Here is a 21,304-nt window from a genome sequence, read left to right as displayed (position 1 = left end):
AGGCTCAGCGGCCATGGCTCACGGGCCTAGCCGCTCCGCGGCATGTGGGATCTTCCCGGACCAGGGCACGAACCCATGTCCCTTGCATCGGCAGGTGGACTCTCAACCACTGCGCCACCAGGGAAGCCCTGAAGACATAATTTGAACACAGTTCTCTGATTCTGAAGTCACCCTGACTGCCTTTACATTAGATACTTTTCCTATATAATAGGATATAGAGAACGTAGATTAGTTAGGGAGTTACTCATGTGCACAGTTTACCTCAATAAATACAAGAGTTCATTATGAATGCAATATAAAGGTTAAAGTTTTCACATCGTTTAAAAATAGTGTGTTTTACTTGAATAGCACTTTATATTCATTAAGTTATAAAATGTTGGTACTGAAAAGGGCTCCAGAGATAATCTAGTTCAGTACAACTAAGCAGTATAACATACACATGTCACCAAGATCCTAGCATTCAGGGAGGGATGGGAGTGGGCAAGGCAGGAGAATGTGTAAGTAATGTGAGTCAGCCCTCCAGGTGATTCTGACTACATCTTTCTTTTGTTTTCTCTCAAACTATTCCTCAATCTATGATTTTTACCTGATCCATATAGCAACCCTTAGAGAATTATAGGGCAAGGAAAATTCAACATATGGGGAACCTGAGAGGGTCAGAGTGACTTCTCAAGGCTTCTTCTTCATTTTTATTATTCTCCAGAAACATTTTACATAAAAATGTGATATTATTTAAATTTTTTTCTGTAATACAATGTAAATGTCATAGTGGGGCTGTGGTGGAGGAAGGAGTGAAATAGCCTGTTTGATAATTGGAACTTGGTAATTAGGCCATCAAATTATCAGTTTCTTTTCATTGTTTTATCAGTGCTCAAAAAGTTGATACGGAGAGTTATATTCTATCTAGGTTCTTTCTGTGAGGAGTATTAATTTACTTACAGATAATAGTCCTATTGTGTTGTTGATGAATTATAAGATTACTGATGAAAAATCTTGGAGAGGGAAGAATTTCTGTCAGACTCACACATCTTTACTGAAAATTGTTGGTATTTGCTACCTACGCATGGTTGCTAATATTAGTATTGCATTGAAAAGAAGTGTCTTAAAACCTTGTATCACGAGAATTTTTTTGCTGTGGATATATTGAGTAGTATGCCCACTTGTAACTTTTCACATGATTATGTAATGACCCAGTTCTCAAGAAATGATTTTATTTATAGATAATTGGAAATGAGACATAGAAAAGCTGTTGTACTTTGCCATGCTGAATAATTCGAAAGGTGAATGTTTCAGTGTGAATTATTTTGTCTAATGCTATGTTTAAATTGACTCATTAGAACCTGAAAAATAATATTCGAAAAACTGTACTACAAATAAGATTCAAAACCTAGTTTGCTTTGTCCTTTTTTTTTTAAAAAACATCTTTATTGGAGTATAATTGCTTTACATTGTTGTTAGTTGCTGCTGTGTAACAAGGTGAATCAGCTATACGTATACATATATCCCCATATCCCCTCCCTCTTGCGTCTCCCTCCCACCCTCCCTGTCCGACCCGTGTTCTTTTATTCACATTGAGAACCTGTGTTTTTTAAGAGAAAAACCTATTGAGAAACATGTGTGAGAACATCCTGCCTGATACTTTGTTTCTTTTGTTTTGACTCTTCACCAAGGGAAAATCAGTTAGTTTCTTGAGTGTTAGAGCAATGATGCTTCCCTTGCAAAGTTTGAGGACTAGGTATAAAAATATGTAAAATACCATAGACATTATATCTGACACTAGGTGCTTAATAATCATTATTTTTGTTGATTTACCTAGTTTTAAGCTATTACTTCCTACAATAACCAGAAGTAGCTTTAATTATGTTTTACTATTAAATGTTCTAATCCTTACTCTTCTATAGGTGTATCTACATCAGCAATCAAAATGGCATCAACCAGACTTCCTTCTCCCAAAAGCTTAGTGGGTGCCCCAACTCAGATTCTTGCACAGTTTCCTAAACAGCATCAACAGTCTCCTAAGCAGCAGTTACATCAAGTACAGCAACAGACACAGCAACAGGTGGCCCAGCCTTCTCCGGTATCTCATCAGCAACAGCCTCAGCAGTCTCCTTTGCCACCTGGTATCAAGCCTACCATTCAAATCAAACAGGAGTCAGGTAAATGGAAAATGTTTCAGGAGATGGTAATTCTTCCCCAGTCACCAGTTCTCTGAAGATTGCAATATATATGGATTCACTTCCACATACAGTTTCCTCAAGCATTAGAGTTTTAATTCCAAAATATATTTTGAGACCCTCCTGTTGGAAATACTTACATAGAGAGAACTGGTGCTTGGGAATAGAGAAGGGAGAAAAAAGCCGTTTGCACAGCAGGAAGAGGTTTTTTTCAGTGAACTCTCAGAAGAGATAAAGGAAGCCGAGGAAACAAACCCAGACTTTAGAACTATACTTTGGAGCCCACTGGGGTTATGGGAAGTGAGCAGTGGAAAAATTAGTCTGGGGAGTCTTGTGTTAGAGGCCATATTGTGAATCTGGCGTAAATTTGTCATGGGCAGAGGTGCTAAGATTAAAAGACATTGTGTACAGTGAAGAAGTTTGTGGTATAACAATTTAGCAGTTTATTGAAAGCATCTCTAGCACAGTGGGAACGCAGGGGTAGGAGGCAATTACTGTTAAGTTATCGAATCATAAAAGTATTGAATAGAAAGGCAGGTAGGATGGAGGCTTAGATACAGGGAGACGAAGAAGCATCTTAACGTACTTAATATCTTTAAGAAAAGAAAATGGATTTTTTTCCTCCACTGAAGCTGGATTTTATTTGGTGGTAGAAAAGGACTTTGGGAGATGCTGACATTTTCAGTTTTTTGTTTGTTTTATCTTATTTTATTTTATTTATTTATTTATGGCTGCGTTGGATCTTTGTTGCTGTGCGCAGGCTTTCTCTAGTTGCGTCGAGTGGGGTCTGCTCTTTGTTGTGGTGTGTGGGCTTCTCATTGCGGTGGCTGCTTTTTGTTGTGGAGCATGGGCTCTAGGTGCACGGGCTTCAGTAGTTGTGGCATGTGGGCTCAGTAGTTGTGGCACACAGGCTTAGTTGCTCCACGGAATGTGGGAGCTTCCTGGACCAGGGATCGAACCCATGTCCCCTGCGTTGGTAGGTGGATTCTTAACCACTGCACCACTAAGGAAGTCCCTTGTTTTATTTTTTGATAGGAACATTTTATTATTATTTTTTGAGATGTAATTGACACATAACTTTGTATTAGTTTTAGGTGTAACATAATGATTTGATATATGTATCTATTGCAAAATGACTATCACAATAGGTTAGCATCTATTACCACACATAGTTACAATTTTTTTTCTTGTGATGAGAACTTTTAAGATTTACTCTCTTAGCAACTTTCAAATATACAATGCAGTATTGTTAACTATAGTCATCATGCTGTACATTATTATGTCCCCAGCACTTATTTATCTCATAACTGGAAGTTTGTACCATTTCACCTCTGCCTCATACCTAGTATGAGGTATGGATAGTAATGCATTGATAGACATAGGGAAATTGGTCTGTAGTTTTCTCTTTGCCTGCAGTCTCTGTCAGGCTTTAGTTTCAATGATATGTGTGCTTCCAAGAAAGAATTGTAAAGTTTTCCTTTTTAAAACGCTCTGGAACTTTTTCTATTAAAGGACAGCTTTATTGAGATATAATTCACATACCATTCAATTAACTGATTTAAAGTGTACAGTTCAGTGGTAGGTAGTATATTCACAGATATGTGCAACCATCACTACCATTGATTTTAGAACATTTTCATCAGTTCCAAAAGAAACCCTGTACCATTTAGCTATCACTCCCTACTCACCGTGACAACCTCTCCAGCCCTAAGCAACCACTAATCTACTTTCTGTCTATAGATTTCTATATTCTGGATTTTTATGTGAATGGAATCATATAATATGTGATCTTTTGTGACTGGCTTCTTTTACTTAACAATGTTTAAGTTTCATCCATGAAGTAGCATGTATTAGTACTTCATTCCTCCTTATGGCCAAATAATAATTCACATTTTGTTTATCCACTTGTCCATTGATAACACTTGCTAGTCTGTGACTTTTTGGTTCTAGCCATCCCAGTTTGTGTGAAGTGGTATTTCATTGTGGTTTTGATTTGCATTTCTCTGATGACTAATGGTGTTGACCATCTTTTCATAATGCTTATTGGCCCTTTATATACCTTCCTTGGAGAAATACCTATTTATATCCTTTGCCACTTTTTAATTGAGTTATTTGTCTTTTTATCATTGAATTGTATGAGTTTTTTTTTTTTTTTTACTATACATATTTTAGATATTAAACCTTTATCAGGTACATGAATTACAAATATTTCCTCCCATTCTGTGGGTTGTCTTTTCACTTTCTTGATGATGTCCTTTGAAACACAAACATGTTTAATTTTGGTAATGTACAGTTTATTTTTTCTTTTGTTGCTTGTGCTTTTGGTATTGTATTTAAGAATCTTTTGCCAAATCCCAGGTTATAAAGATTTATCCTTATTTTTTCCCCTAAGAGATTGATAATTTTGCCTCTTAAATTTAGGTCTTTGATCTATTTTGATTAATTTTGTTAAGGTGTGAAATAAGGATCCCACTTCATTCTTTCATGCATGGCTCTTCGATTGTCCCAATACCATTTGTTAAAAAGACTGTCTTCCCCCCCATTGAATGGTCTCAACACCCTTGTTGAAAATCCACTGAGCACATGTATGACTTTATTTCTGGATTCTCAATTCTGTTCCATTATATGTCTATTTGTATGCTGATTTGATTACATTGATTTACATTGTTTTGATGAGGAAGTGTGAGTATTCCTGTTTTGTTCTTTTTTAAAAGATAGTTTTGGCTATTCTGGGTCCCTTGCAATTCTGTATGAATTTTGGAATCAGCTTGTCAATTTCTACAAAGAAATCAGCCGAGAATCTCATGGGGTTTGCATTGAATCTGTAGATCAATTGAAGAGTATTACCATCTTTATAATGTTAAATCTTCTGATCCATGAACATGGGATGTTTTTGTGTTTATTTAGATCTTTAATTTCTTTCAACGTGTTGAAATGTGTGGTTCTTAGTGTATAAATTTTACACTTCTTTTGTTAATTTATTTCTAAGTATTTTATTTTTGTAGCTGTTGTAAGTGGAACTGTTAACTTCATCTTTTGGATTACTCATTGCTAATGTATAGAGATGCAAGTGATTTTTTGTTGATTTTGTACCTGCAACTTAGCTGAACTCACTTTTTAGTTCTAGTAGTTTATAGTGAATTCCTTAGGATTTTCTATATAAAAGATCAAATCATCTGCAAAGAGATAATTTCTGTTACAGTCTGGATGCCTTGTATTTCTTTTTCTTGCCTAATTTCCCTAACTAGAACCTCTGGTAAAATGTTGAATATAGCTGGCAAGAGTGGATATCATTGTTTTGTTTCTTGTTCCTTCTATTCATAGAACTTCCTTGAGTGTCTGTTGTAAGGTGGTCTGCTAGCAACAAACTCTCTCCGTTTTTGTTTATCTGGTAAAGACTATTTCATCTGCATTTTTTGAAAGATAGCTTTGCTGAATATCGAATTCTTGGTTGACAGATTTTCTTTGAGCACTTTGAATACGTTATTCTGCTGCCTACTGGTCTCCATTGTTTCCACTGAAAAGTCAGTTGCTAACCTTAATGAAATCCCATTGTAAATGGAAATTGTTGTTCTCTTGATGGTCTCAGGATTTTCTCCTTGTCTTTGACTTTCAGCATTTTTAGTGTGATGTGCCTGTTTGTGGTTCTCTTTATATTTATCTTCTTCAGTGTTTGTCTAGCTTCCTGGATGTGTAAGTTATTGCTTTTCAATAAATATGGAACATTTTCAGCCATTACTTCTTTGAATACTTCTTTTTCTCTTTTCTCTCTATTCCTTCCTTTTTGTAGTTACATTGCATATGTTGTGCACTTAATGGTGTTCCACATTTCTGTTCATTTTCTTCATTCTTTTTTCTTTCCATTCTTCAGCTTGCATAATCTCTAATTGATCTGTCTTTAAATTTGCTAATTCTTTCTTCTGCCAGTTCAAATCTATTCTTGAGCCCTTCTAGTGAATTTTTTATTTCAGTTATTGTACTTTTCAACTCTGCATTTTCCATTTGGTTCTTTCTTCTAATTTCTGTTGCTTAATTAATATTCTCTATTTGATGCAACTTTGTCATCATACCCTCTTTTACTTTTTTAATCATGCTTCCCTCTACTTCTGTGAACGTATGTGTAATGGCTATTTTGAAGTGTTTTTGTTGTTGTTAAGTCTGACATCTGGTTGCTCTCACAGTTTCTGTTGCCTGCTTTTTTTCCACTGTGTGGGTCATACTTTCATGTTTCTTTGCAAGTTTTTGTTGGAAACTGGACATTTTAGATATTTACATTGATATTTTAGATATTAGATATATAGATATTAGACATTATATATTGTAGCTGGGTACTGATCTTCCCCTATCCCCACCCCTGATTTATTATTGTTATTGGCATGGTTCTTTGTTGTTTAGTGACTAGATCAATTATGTTGCTGAAGTTAAGTCTCTGCTGTTGTTCCTCAGGGAGGTACAGCTCTGGGTATGCCCAGTCATTCTGAGGTGACAGTGATATTGGTATGGCTTTTTCCTCTTTTCCTGACCACACCCAGCTGTTAAACTCCACTAACTGATTGCTCTATTTTTTTCAACAATTCCTGGAGCATAAGTTGCTCTGTGAACTCATCCAAATTGTGGCTTCTTTGAAGGAATAATCTCAAAGGTCCATTTTTGATATTTGTTCTGACCATAGGAGCGTTCCTCTCAGCTTCCTTACTATTCAGTTCTGTCCTGCAAACTGGCCTATAGTCTAAAAGGTATCTTAATTAAATCCATGATTCTCCTTCTAGTTGCCTTTCATTCACATCCTCCACTGTTTTTGAGAGCACCCTTAGGCTTGAACTTCTTCATGCTCTGTTACATATGAAGTCAGTTCCTCTGGGAAGAGGCTAGGAGCTATATGTTTTAGGACATGTTTCTATCCTCAGGCAGCTCTGGAGCTCTGGGGGTAGGGTCAATGGTAGACTTCTCTCTGAATGATACCTCTGCTGAGCACTCAGTGAAGGCAAGTGTGGGAGGTTGGGCAAGCAGCCTGAGATCCTCTCAGCTTGCTTCCCCTGGTTGGTGGAGCCACTCCCTCACAAGCCAGGGCAGTGGTGGTCAGGACCCCAGTATTCTCAGTGGCTCTGTGCCCAAGATAGAGCCTTTGTTCCATGAACTGGGGGCTGGGCAGAAGCAGGGAGTACCCATCTATTGACTGCAGTTGCCTGGGACTTAAAACAGGTGCCTGGGAGCAGAAAGAGATAAGCTGAAGTCCTTCTGCTCCTCAGAAGAAAGCCCGCCAACTGGGAGCTGGGGTAGGAGGAAACCCTGTGTTCTTGACTGCAGCAGTCTGGAGAGCAGTCCTTGCTTCACCTATAGGGAGGGAGGAGGAACAGGTGTTAGTTTAAATGTCATAGATTTCACTGTTCTTAGCAAATATTTCTGTGTTTTCTTTTTAAAAAATTTTTATTTATTTATTTATTTATGTTTGGCTGTGTTGGGTCTTCATATCTGTGCGTGGGCTTTCTCTAGTTGCAGCGAGCGGGGGCCACTCTTCATTGTGGTATGCAGGCCTCTCACTGTCACGGCCTATCTTGTTGCGGAGCACAAGCTCCAGACGCGCAGGCTCAGTAGTTGTGGCTCACGGGCCTAGTTGCTCCACGGCATGTGGGATCCTCCCAGACCAGGGCTCAAACCCACGTCCCCCGCATCGGCAGGCAGACCCTCAACCACTGCGCCACCAGGGAAGCCCTTTGTGTATTCTTGAATAGATGTTTCTTCATTTGGTCTTAGGACCGTTTCCAGAGCTTTTCATTGGTTGTTTTTTTAAATCATTTTTGCCAGTTTCATTGGGTTAGCAGGTTAGCAGAGCTCCTTATGCTCTCTTGTCAGAAATCACTCTCTGGAATGGTTTTTGTTGTTGGTTTATTTTAAGTGGAGATATAATTCACATATAACATTGTATTAGTTTGAGGTGTACAGCATAATGATTTGATATATGCGTATATTATGAAATGATTACCCCAATAAGTTTAATTAATATCCATCACCACATAGTTACATATTTTTTTTCTTGTGATGAGAGGAATGGTTTTAAATACATTGGAGTTATTTTCTTTTTAAAGGACCATAGAATTGTCCTGTGAAACTATCTGGGCCTGCTATGTTGGGGGGAAAGGGGGAGGAGCTCTTAAAATTTTGTTTCAAGGAAACTTGTCTATTTATATATCTTTTTTGAGGTCAATTTTTGATAAATACTGTTTTTCTAGAAAATTATCCATTTGATCCAAATTTTCAACTTGTTTGTGTAGGACTAAGCAAAGTAGTGTCTTATGATTTCCTTAATTTTTATCTCTGTGGTTATTTCTTTGGGGGTTTCTTTTTATGTACCTTAAGCATTATTGTAATTCATTAATAAGATAATATTAGAAATCATTTTTTCCCTACAACTTCACAGTTTATGATGTATTGTAATCAGAATTTATTTATACAATAATAATACTTTATTTATTGAACTCTTGCTATGTATTAGGCACTTCACAACTGTGATGTAATTAATCTTCACATAGCCCTAGAAGGTATATACTAATAGTATCTTTATTTTATAAATGAGAAAACTGAGTCATAGAGATTATTAAGTAATTTGCCTAATTATGCCTGGATGTCATAATTTTAACTTCTTTGTTGGCTACAAGTATTTTGAAATTATTTAAGGCTATTAAATAAATAAATTTGTTTGCTTCCTAATGTCTTAACCTGAATCACCATCCAAAAAAGTAATAAAAATTTTAGTTGTCTGTTGAAATGTATTCTATCCCATGAATTATTTCAGTGAAGTTTAGTGGGGAAAAAGTGTTACCAAAAATTTCCTTCCTTGATTAACAATTATTAGTACTTAAATTTGTAGTTAACATGAGAGATTTCTTTTAAATGGACATCTTACATTTGAAAAGGCAGTGTAACACTTATAACATTTAAATTAAAAAGTTGAAAAATGTAAAAACTACCATAACATCACCACCCTAACATTTTAATTTTATTTTTATATACTGCCTTCAAGTTCTTGTCCACATGCATATTTTATGTAGGTGCAATAATAGTGCGTTCTTTACTTTTGACAAAGTGAGCTATTTAAATACTTTTAAAAGAAGTCAATTTAAAAATAAATGTTCAAAAAACAAAATGTTCTTGCTCTTTACAGTCTTAAGAGGTTAGAGAAATCTTTGGTAGAGTTGAGAATATATAAAAGCTACATTAAATTTTTTTATTGGAGTATAATTACTTCATAATATTGTGTTAGTTTCTGCTATACAACGAAGTGAATCAGCTATATGTATACATATATCCCCTCCGTTTTGGACCTCCTTCCCACCCCTCACCCCCACCCCCCAATCCTGCCCACCTAGGTCATCACAGAGCACCCAGCTGAGCTCCCTGTGCTATACAGCAGGTTCCCACCGGCTATCTATTTTACACATGGTAGTGTATATATGTCAATCCTAATCTCCCAATTCATCCCACCCTCCCCTTCCCACCCTGTGTCCACACGTCCGTTCTCTATGTCTGCATCAGTATTCCTGCCCTGCTTTTATTTTTGACTTCTTATCCTAGTCCTTTCATCCCAAGTATTTGCATGGAACACAGATTGTTTGTAAAAGTTCAGATCAATGGCTAATTTGGTTTGAAAGCTCTTATATGATGTGATCATAGACAAAAGAAAAATTGTTTTTCATTAAAACTTGTTAATAGCTTTTGTGGTATTTTAATTATATTTCTGAATGAGAGAAATTTGGGAAGATAGGAATTTGAGGAATAAAAGTTAAAAGAATATCTTTCATCAGTATGAACAAAAGCCTCTTTTTAGGCAAGACTCAGTAAATGTGTGTAACTGCTGCCCTCTTGGGTTGATACAAAGCACATGTTATTAAAAATAATTTGTACTGAGATTTATCTTTCTTCTTTCAAAGGTGTTAAAATCATCACACAACAAGTTCAACCAAGTAAAATCTTACCCAAACCAGTGACAGCAACTCTGCCCACCAGTAGCAATTCCCCTATTATGGTGGTTAGCAGTAATGGTGCAATTATGACAACTAAACTTGTAACCACTCCTACTGGTAAGTTTTCTTGAGCGTCAGTCCATTCATTCATCATACTTATTGAGTAATTTCTCTGTACTAGCAATACACTTGACATTGGGAATATAGAAATTAATGAGACAGTTCTTCAAAGAGGTCTTTCTTGACTCTTTCCTCCTCCCAACTGAAATTAGCTCTCTGCTATTGTCATGGTCCTCTTCTTTTCCTTTATAACACATACTATAATTTCTAATTACTTAGCTACTTTTTGTCGATTTGTTTAATGTTATTCACCTTATTAGACCATGAGCTCCATGAGGATAAGGGACTTTATCTGTTTTATTCACCATATATATGTAGAGCTAGTCGGTAAGTAGGTGTTTAGTCAGGATTTGTTGAGTGAATGAAAACACAGTCCCCGCCTGCAAGGATCTCACACTGATGAGGTTGAGAATCTATATAACATTACAGTGTAGTAAGCATTACTCAGACTGAGAAAAGCATAGGATGCCATTTTATCCAGTTATGAGAGCATCCAGGCTATGCCCAAGGAAGTGACAGTATAGAACATTTTAAATAGTACCACCTTTTGTGACCCTGAGCAGTTTACTTTAATTCCTCTCAGTCTTTTCCATTGTCTATTTCAATGTGATCATAAAGTTATTGTAAGTGTTAAATCAGGTATGGAAAGTCCCCAGCAGAGTGCTCAATAGCCATTACGATTAATTAATGTTAGAATTAGCCAGTACCATTATTTTAAATTTGTATAACTCTTACCAGACTTTTTGAAGAGGGCCAGATTTAGATAATAGAATCTAGAGTGTAAAATGATTCCTTTCTCAAGTTTATAAGCTATCATCTATTGGCCATTATATAAAAGTATGTATAAGCATTACCCTTAATCTCCCTTAGGCTTTAATATCTTCATTCTCAGAGACAAAACAGAGGCTTATGTTAAGCAATATGCACAAGGCCACACAGCCAATAAAAGACAAGACTGGGATTTGAATCCAGATCTGTTTGACTCCCAAAACTGCTTTAAAAAAAAAAAACTGGTAAAATGTAGATAACATGAAATTTACCATTTTCACCATTTTTAAGTGTACAGTTCATTGGCATTAAGTACATTCACATTGTTTTACAACCATTACAACCGTCTAGCTCCAGAACTTTTTTTTTTTTTTTTTTTTTTTGCGGCACGTGGGCCTCTCATTGTTGTGGCCTCTCCCGTTGTGGAGCACAGGCTCTGGACGCGCAGGCTCAGCGGCCATGGCTCACGGGCCTAGCCGCTCCGCGGCATGTGGGATCTTCCTGGACCAGGGCACTAACCCGTGTCCCCTGCATCGGCAGGCGGACTCTGAACCACTGCGCCACCAGGAAAGCCCGCTCCAGAACTTTTTACATCTTCCCAAACTGAAACTCTGTGCCCATTAAACAATAACTCTGCATTCCCACCTTTCCCCAGTCCCTGGTAACTGCCATTCTAACTTTCTGTCTCTTTGCAAAGCCTATGCTTTAAAAACACTGTTATTCTTGCATTAAATCTATCATTCTTCACCCAAAACTTTTCTCCATTTAGTACAAAGATAGTAGTGTTATGTAGATATGATTCCTCATGTTAGGGAAAGGTAGTGAAAAATAATATTGTGTCTTTGCTTATGTATATATATTAGAATAAGTGTTTCTAATTTTAAAACAAAAGCTTAAGTTGAAATATTTTCCAGCTATAATTAACTAATTCTAACTATGTATCTTCATAGCATAATTATTTTGCACTAGATTTTTTTTCTGATTTAGATGTATGTTTGTAATCAATTTAAAGTAATTCTACTTAATGTTCTTCCACTTCTCCCTTTTTTGGGTAGTGATTATATTTTAAAACGGTAAATACTAACTGAGTAAAACCATTTTTGGGAGGGGGTTGTTGAAATAGTTATCACAGTGACCCCTGAATCTAATTATCATGAAAAAATTTTTTTCAGTTGAAGAATGTGTTTATCTGAGTTATCTTCATTCTCCCCAAAACTAACGGCTCTTAGGAACAGTGTTAGGAATTTAGGAACAGTGCTTAGGAATAGTGTTTCTGAGTTACCAGATTTGTGACAAACTACAACAGGCTTATCTGGTTAATTTTTAATTCCTGTTTGGGGAAAGGAAAAAGTTCTAGAAATAGTGGGGAAGAATGTAAAGTCCTTTGAGAGATATGAAGAAAAATATTCTAATGGGTCAGTTAAGAGGAAATATGTAAATAGTGAACTTTTTAGGCTAAGAAGAAATATTCCAGGTAACTCTTGGCAGCTTCAATTTTAATCTCTAGTAAAATGATGGAATATCTCTTTAAAAGATTGAAATATATTTAGAGGGTAGCAGAGTACAAAACAGTAAAAATTTATAAAATTTTTTTTTTTTTTTTGCGGTACGCGGGCCTCTCACTGCCGGGGCCCCTCCCGCCGCGGAGCACAGGCCCCGGACGCGTAGGCCCAGCGGCCACGGCTCACGGGCCCAGCCGCTCCGCGGCATGCGGGATCCTCCCGGACCGGGGCACGAACCCGCGTCCCCTGCATCGGCAGGCGGACCCCCAACCACTGTGCCACCAGGGAAGCCCTAAAAATTTATAAAATTTTAGTCAAACAATATACTGCCTTATTTGCTGAGTGCTGCCGTTGGGTTTGGCACTGAGACGGCATAAAACAGATGCAGAGACCTTGAAATCTATAACAGAAATATCTAAAATGCTCTGGCAGGAAAGATGATTAAATTTAAGTTTCTTTTGGCATCAAACTAGTGGAAGAAGGGTAATGGAAGAAGGGAACAGACTTGGTTATACTTTTTCTTGGGGTTAGTAATTTGATGCAACACATTACAAAATTTTACATGTAAAATTAATTCAAATTGAGTTGGCTATAGTTCTTGCTATGTGCATTGAAAACTGGCTATAAATTGTTACTTAATGGCTTGACACCTTGAAATTCCATTTTCAAGTTAAAGCAATGTAGATTATGTTGAATTATAGTTAAACTGTATAAATCGTCATTCTTCTAAAAGTTATGACAAGTTTTTCTCTTGGCTTTTCCCTTTTATAGGCACACAGGCAACCTATACTCGGCCAACAGTGAGCCCATCTATAGGTCGGATGGCTGCAACCCCTGGAGCTGCAACCTACGTGAAAACTACCAGTGGTAGCATTATTACAGTAGTACCCAAATCATTAGCTACCTTGGGGGGCAAGATAATTAGCAGTAATATAGTTTCTGGTAGGTATATCTGAAGTACATTAAAGGTATAGGTGACCAATAAGAGGAAAAAACATTTCACTGTTGGAAGGATTCTGTTTGATCGCAGTTTTCTGCTTAGAAATCTAGAGCTTTGTTTTTAGTCCTGATGTTTTAGTGATTAAGTATAGTTTTTTAGTTCTAGTATTAAATCTTCATATGTTAAACTTTTGAGAGTTTTAGAACATTTAGTTGCATTTAATCAGAATGGAAGGATTATGGTTTACATTTGCTTAGAGATTTTTCATTTACAAAGTATTGCCCCATTTATCAATTCATACCTCATAACTCTGAAATAGTTGGTATCAGCCCCAGTCTACAGGTACAGACATATTTAAGTTTAGAGGATGAACTTGACCTGTCCAAAACCATACAAGCTAGATAGAGGAAGAACTAGTATTTATTAGTCTAAATATGTTTGAGGGATCATATCTCATAATTTCAATTACTAATGTCACTTTAGCATATTAAAAATAAAAATACTTGAATATTTTTATTTGCTTTTCACCATTTATATTGGCTATTTACTTTTTAAAAATGTTTTACTCAGATAGTGAAGGCTAATATTTATTGGTATTTTGGAACCTTACCTGGTTTTTATTGGCTCATTTATTCCTGCAATATTTGCGTTGTGTATCCTGAACTGGAATGTTAACATGGTATCCATTTTCATTGATTATTATTTTTTAATTAAAATGATGTGAATAATCTCTGACCAAGCAAGCCCTGTGGACTTTAACTGTCTACCATTTTTGTAGACTAGCCATATTTTGTATGCCCCAGGTGAATTGTTCTAACATTTTAAAGTGAAGGGATTGAAGTTCCTGGCAGTAATATGATGTTGCTGATAACTCAAGGAGTGAAAAAAAAAGCAGGGCATGGTATTGGCATAAAGCACTACATTTAAAGCTGGTAAATTTGGCTCTACTTTTTAAGTGTAAGTTTCAATGTTTGCCAAACTGAGGAGGGTGAAATCAGTAGGGAAAGAATCATCATACTCCAGCTTTTAAGAGTATATTTTAAATAACACAGTTAAAACTCAAATTATAATTTATTACCTGACAATATCTTTAAATAGTATAGAGCGCATACTTAAACATTTTTCAAAAAGTAATCATGTTTCTTATTAGTGTATAGCTTTTTATGACCATAAGGGTTTTTCTTTACTTACATATGAATTCTTAATACCATATAGCTTGGAGGAATGTCTACATGTCATAAAGCCTCTGTTTTCAAACCTTATTTATGATTTAGCTGCTTTGTATGAGGTTAGAGCAATACAGGCAAGCACATTGCCCTAGAAGCAAAGAGGCGGTGAGATATATACCCTACACATGTATACATTTCATCCACCTTTGTTTTTAAATATGAAGTAACTCATGGTTAGTCACTATTTCAAGTGTATGGGTGTACAGAGGAAGAGTTCTTAAACTTTTTCAGCACTATAGGATGTACTGGGCTCACAGCTGAAATAGCTTTATTCATTGCATGGAGCTCATTTTGCCTCAACCTTTGCTTCACTATTTGACACTTTAATTCTAAAGAACTTCTCTCATTTCTGACTGCTTTAAACTGATCCTTACGTTACATATCAGTATTCTTTATAAAGATAGTTTTCTTATTTTATAATACTCTTGTTGCTCTATGATACTGGGATTATCGGTTAGTTTATTAGTAGTTTTCAATCCCTGTCTTTTCACAGTAAACCGATAAGCCTGGTTGGATGAATTTAGATAGTTTTCTGCCTTCATCCATGATCAGATGCTGGATACTAGAGTCCATGCCCCCACCAACCCACAACCATAAAGAAATGCTTTTCTTAAAATATACTCAAACACCTGGTTGTAAGCATAGAAGGCTTTAAAAAAATGATATTTTCCCCTTTATTGTGGGGAATTTGGAAAATACAGAAAGGTATACAAAGAAAATTAAAAACCTGTAATTTTCGCCATCTAGAGAAATATGTTAAAATTTAAGTGTATATATTTCTGTTTATTCCTTTTTCTATTTAGATTTTTGTATAAATGTTTTTGTGTATATATGTATATTTTTAAAATTAAATTTAGATCTAATACTATCAGTTTTAATCTTTTTTCATATAATAATATCATTTTCCCATTCCATTAAATGTATTTTGACACCCCACCCCCTCCCCAGATTAATTACTATACAGTGTTCTCTCATACGATGCACCATGATTTAACTGTTTATTCATTGTTGAATGTTTTAGGTTACTTAACAATTTTTTTTGTCATAAGTAATCCTGTGACAAACATCATTATACATAAATTATTATGTGAAGTTCTTATTTTCTTTGTATAATATCTTGGAAGGCAAGTTCATGCTTTCAAAGTGCTTTCTAGAAAGGTCAAGTTTTTATTAGAATAAGCAATTAAGTGGAAGGCATGACTATTTTTGCAGTTATTTAATTCATGTCTTATGGAATCAAATATTTACTTATATGTGTATATATAGAGAGAACTATTAGATATGTAAGTCTTTTGGAGAGCTTTGTTGAAAAATCATGCCTATTTTATGCAGAAGATGGGTTCCTTCAGAACCCAGAGGTAAACTCATTATCTTGACTCTAAGGACATTATGAGAACCTTTGACAATGGCAGGACTTGATTTTGATTCCCTTGATCTTTAGTACAACGTCCAGGCAAGGCTTGCGTCTATATACTTGTCCATTTGTTCATTCATTTGCTCATTCTTTGAGCAAAGGAACACATAAAACATTATCCAAAAAACCAAGATTGTCAGAGTGATTTAAGAATCTGTGAATAGTAAAATCTGGGCCAATAAATTTGTGTTCTTTAAGCCTACCTACCATAATGCTCAAACTTTTACAGGCATCTTATTTTTGAATAGGAATCTCTGGAATGCGTCAGTATCATGGCCCATGATCCAAATGTGATTCACATTTACTTGCACCCATTGTATCTTGACTCCTTATAAGTAAAGACTATGTATAGGTGAGTTCTCTAATACGCTATGAACTAGATATGTGGTCGGATGCTGTGATACACCGTGATGTACATGAGGTGCATTCTCTGCCTTAAGAATGCTAAACAGGTGAACTTGTATAGTCTCTTGTAACATGAGAACTATACACTGAATACTGTGAAAACATAGAGGAAGACTTTATTTATTTATTTATTTGTTTATTTTTGGCTGTGTTGGGTCTTTGTTGCTGCGTGTGGGCTTTCTCTAGTTGGGGTGAGCAGGGACTACTCTTCGTTGCAGTGCACGGGCTTCTCATTGCAGTGGCTCCTCTTGTTGTGGAGCGCGGGCTCTAGGCATGTGGGCTTCAGTAGTTGTGGCACATGGGCTCAGTAGTTGTGGCTTGCGGGGTCTAGAGCACAGGCTCAGTAGTTGTGGTACATGAGCTCAGGTGCTCCGCGGCATGTAGGATCCTCCTGGACCAGGAATTGAACCCATGTCCCCTGCATTGGTAGGCTAATTCTTAACTGCTGTGCCACCAGGGAAGTCCGAGGAAGACTTTTTTTTAAATGAGTAATACTTCTTTCTTCAGTATAATGTAGATGTCACCTGAGATATAGAAACATGCTATTGAAATTTTAAACTTTTATAATTTGATAATTCTAGTCATAAATTGTATTCTTAATTTATTCATAATTGTAATATAATGCTGTACTTGCTTTTCCTTATGCTATGCCTTTTTCTTCTGTTTTCTAACATTGCCCCCACCTCCCATTTTGTTAAGCTGGTGAACTTGGTTTGCAACTGTCTCATAAATTGACACACCCGTAATGGAAAGGATTTGACATTTTCATAGTTATAAATATAATTCATTTGTTAAGCAAGTTTTGTCAAAAAAGTGATCCTTGTACTTTGGTATGGAGTTAAATCTTGGTTTACATTTCCTTGAGATAGTTCTTAATGCTTACTTTCTAAGAACACTTTTTTATTAACCAATTATTTGGTGAGGGAGCATTGTCAGAGGAGGCATCATAATCACATATGAGGGACTGGAGTTAATTAAGAGTTAAAGTTGATATAAGTGGATAAGAGGCAGCTTGGTTTTTGTGGCTCTTAACAGTTCACTATTCAGAGACTGCAGGTAAAGGGAAAAACATTTGTGAAACTGGCCCACGGATAAAAGTGCTTTTTTATGTTACCTGAGCATGTTACCTTGGACTGATGAGGCATTAGATGATGGCAAGTGTATTATAAAGATATTGTAACAAGATGGCCAAAAACTGACATATAACTAGAATATTCTTATTCTTGTGCAATCTTATTTCTAAAACTAGTAAGGAATGCTAAGTTTTCTCAGTAGAAAAGATTAAATTTTAACTTTTATTCTTGAGAGTATATTAATCAGTTGTGTTTTTAATGTGTACCCATTCTGTGCTTAGTCATTTGATAAATGATATGCAGGCCTATAGCAGAAAAATATGACTTGCCTGTTTTCATAGGCAGAGAAAATTATAGGTGCAGAAGTAGCACTGGGATTGGTGTGCTCAAGGACCAGTGTGGAAACCAGCACATTGAAGGAGAGGTATATATTGGATAATCCTGAAAATTAAGGTCTGATGGAACCTGGAGGGCTAAGCAGAGCAGTTTGGTCTTTGTGTGGTAGGTAATAGGAAGCCATAGTAAAAGGAGTTACTTGTTAAACTAGAGTTTATGGTGTGTATTTTGGAGTAGGAACAAATAAGATCTAATTGGTGGATTTAAGGCCAGATTATAAAGGATTCTGAAACTCAAGACAGGAAGTTGGAACTAAATACAATGGGGATTTGGAAGGTTTTTGACCAATTTCACATGTTGTTGGTTCTTGATATGGTGAAATGAGTTTTTTTTGTTTTTTTAGGATGTTTGCTATGGCAGGATGCATCAGAGCTATTTGAATGATAGAGAAACTTGAAATAGGGAGAAAATATGGGAAGCCAAAAGAGATGTGGGCCTGTCTATTGAGCTGGCATTGATAACATTTTGAAAGAAGACATATGTTGGTGACAAATTTAGTTCATTCACATACTCGTTGAATGATTACTTGAGTAATTGCCGTACAGTGTGTGCTAAGCACTGAGGACTCAGTGGCGTGAAAAGATACAGTGTGGAGCCAAGGGGCTTTCATTTTGTTAGAGGGTACAGGGAATGAAGACAAGGCAAGAAGCAAAGATTGACACCAGGATTTCCAACTTGAACAATCAGAAGAATATAGGGTATAAATTTGATAGGTAGATAGATTTGATAGGTGGAAGAGAAGCAGTTTGTGGAAGAATGTGGGGGAGAGGGTAAGATAATAATATGTTTGGATCAGTAGATATAGATCTACTACATAGATGTTAATGATGGAAAATATAAGTTTATATATATAAGTATATAAATTAGGGTTTCGTCCTCTGACTTTTCAGAGTGTTGCAGGTGATGAGTATACGTTTCATCTGACTTGGTCTGTGACTGTGTTTATTTTGTGTTTTTCTTGTCACATAAAAATAAATGACATTTCATCAATTTTCTCTATAGTCTAGTGTTACATGAGAATTTTGATACATATTTACCTCTTTTCTATGTTATTTTTTGAAGAGTTTTCCTATCACACTAGTCACATAGGTAATACCATTGAGTTTGGGAGAAATGTTTGTCATGGAATAGAGCTTCTAATTTGTTTCAGTTAACTAGTCAGGAGAGGAATATTGATGGGGAAGCAGATAGTGATATTTTTAGATTCTGAGTTTGGTGTGTAGGCCCTCAGATTCCAAAAAGATGAATGCTGTAAGAGTCAATTCTTAATATTCTCTCATTCTAGGACAACTTGTAATTTATTATTCCAGGCCTTCATTTTCATCCTCATGACAGCTTTCACGTCATCTAGGGATGACATCAACTACATGTATTAATTGTATACAACATAAACAGAAGTAACCAAATATCACTAGTCCTTAACTCGGGCCTCCTTTTCTCCCCCCTTCTCTAAGGAACGACTACCAAAATCACTACAATCCCAATGACTTCCAAGCCCAATGTGATTGTTGTGCAAAAGACTACAGGAAAAGGAACCACCATTCAAGGCCTCCCGGGCAAAAACGTTGTCACAACATTGCTAAATGCTGGAGTAAGTAAGAGCTTGAACTGCAGAGTCAGCAATCCACTAAGGATTTTAAAGACCAGCTATACAAATATTTGTCTAAGGACTTCAGAACCCACAATGGCCAGAATGGCTTGATTTACCCCTGCTGTGATGTAATAACTGTTAAAAAACACCACCTACTGATGCCATTTTTTATAGTAATTTCTAAAACATGTTGTTCATAGCTAAGTTGCTTATGACCATGATTTAGATGCTTAGCTTGGTCCAGATGGAAGTTTCCACTGGGTTAACTACAGAGGGACTTCTGTCAGAGGACAGTTTATTCCTGCTTTTGGCCAATAGATACCAGTCTAGTATTTCGCCTAGGCTAGGCAAAGAGAAATATTTGGGACTAAGACTAAATTAATGACAATGATTTGTTACTTTCATTTTTACGTCTTTGAGCTAGTGAAAAAAAATCAAATAAATAACAGATTCATTTATAGTTCTGAAGGCAGTTGTTAAGAGGTTAAGAGATTTGGAGTTAGCCAAACCTAGGCTTTGTCTCTGAGTATCATAATTGTTTGACTTTGGCTAACTTATTCGACTTCTCTCATCCTTAATTTCCTCATTTGTACGTTGGGGATGATGATCTCTACCAGTGAATTTGTTGAGTAACTAACTGGTAGCTGTTGAAAGTGCTTAGAACAGTGCCTGGCACATAGGAAGTCCTCAATAATTTTTTTTTCTTACTGTTATTACTCTTTGTACTTAACTATCTAGGTTTGGTAGTGTCCCTACTTTGCTAGAAAAAAAATGCTATACTTCATTGTAGTTGATCTCTAGTAGCTTCCTAGGCATCACAGTCTTTACAATGTTGGTAGGGGTCTAGTATTAGATTTTTTCATCATGTGGGAAAACATAGATTGTTCCTTGCCTTAGTTCACATAGTAAGCCAAAAGTAAAGCCAGGATTAGAATTCAGATTTTCAGAATGCTTTATCTTTTGGTTTGTAATTTCATGGAACTTGATATTAAAAGAGGGGAGTGCCATGTACTCTAGGTCCTATGGTCACATAGATCTAAGAATAGTGTGTGTGAGTACTAGCTGCTATATACATCTAATAGCAACAGTTTGACACAGGAAATGATAGTCAAACAAGCAGATCAGAGTATAAGACCATCAGCTTAACCACATATGTACATGTACCTGTACTCATAACTTGCTTACCTGTGTATGCGTAAGCACACACACACACACACCAGAAGAGCTTTTTCAAAAAATAGCCTACTAGTTGGTTTTGATTGGTTTTGAATGGTCTTTAATTATACTTGGACAGGCCCCATTGAGCTACTTAATAGAAGGGCATGCCCACTTGCAAACTAGCAGCTCTTGGCAAATGAACTAGAGCTCTTTCCAGAGATGCTGCTGTGAAGGGTGTACATGTATTAAAATAAGTAATCACATGATTGGCAGACACTCCATGTTTCCCTTAGATAACTGCGGCAGATATGTTTATTTATTTTCATTTAGCTCTAAATTCACAGAGTGATTACCTTTTTGCCAGCTCACCTGGGTGCTTTGTTTTTACTGGCTGCTAAGTTTAGATGGCCACACATTTAGGTGATGATGACTAAAAAGAAAAACTGATAAGGTGAAAAAATTTCAGATCCTTTACTTTTTATGGATTTTAATTTTTAAAATTTTAATAGTTTAGTAAAATGACTGTATTTGAATTTAATTTAGTTAAGCTCAAGTATTGACTCCATAACTGAC

At 36.1% G+C, this 21,304-nt stretch overlaps 1 protein-coding gene across 6 annotated transcripts in view; it reads left to right on the top strand.

Annotated features, from left to right (window-relative positions):
- The window catches only part of EMSY (EMSY transcriptional repressor, BRCA2 interacting), an 82,108-nt gene that overhangs the window by 33,190 nt on the left and 27,614 nt on the right, over positions 1 to 21,304 (top strand). For all 6 annotated transcript variants that reach the window (XM_082659718.1, XM_082659716.1, XM_082659719.1 and 3 more), the window contains 4 exons: positions 1,902 to 2,156; positions 10,103 to 10,252; positions 13,297 to 13,467; positions 19,437 to 19,573. In XM_082659718.1, the coding sequence (XP_082515844.1) occupies positions 1,902 to 2,156; positions 10,103 to 10,252; positions 13,297 to 13,467; positions 19,437 to 19,573 (713 nt within the window). The remainder of the gene's footprint in view (positions 1 to 1,901; positions 2,157 to 10,102; positions 10,253 to 13,296; positions 13,468 to 19,436; positions 19,574 to 21,304) is intronic.

Source organism: Grampus griseus (genome assembly GCF_964374135.1).
Source record: "Grampus griseus genome assembly, chromosome: 8".
Classification (NCBI taxonomy): domain Eukaryota; kingdom Metazoa; phylum Chordata; class Mammalia; order Artiodactyla; family Delphinidae; genus Grampus; species Grampus griseus.
This window is presented reverse-complemented; position numbering and strand designations above follow the sequence as displayed.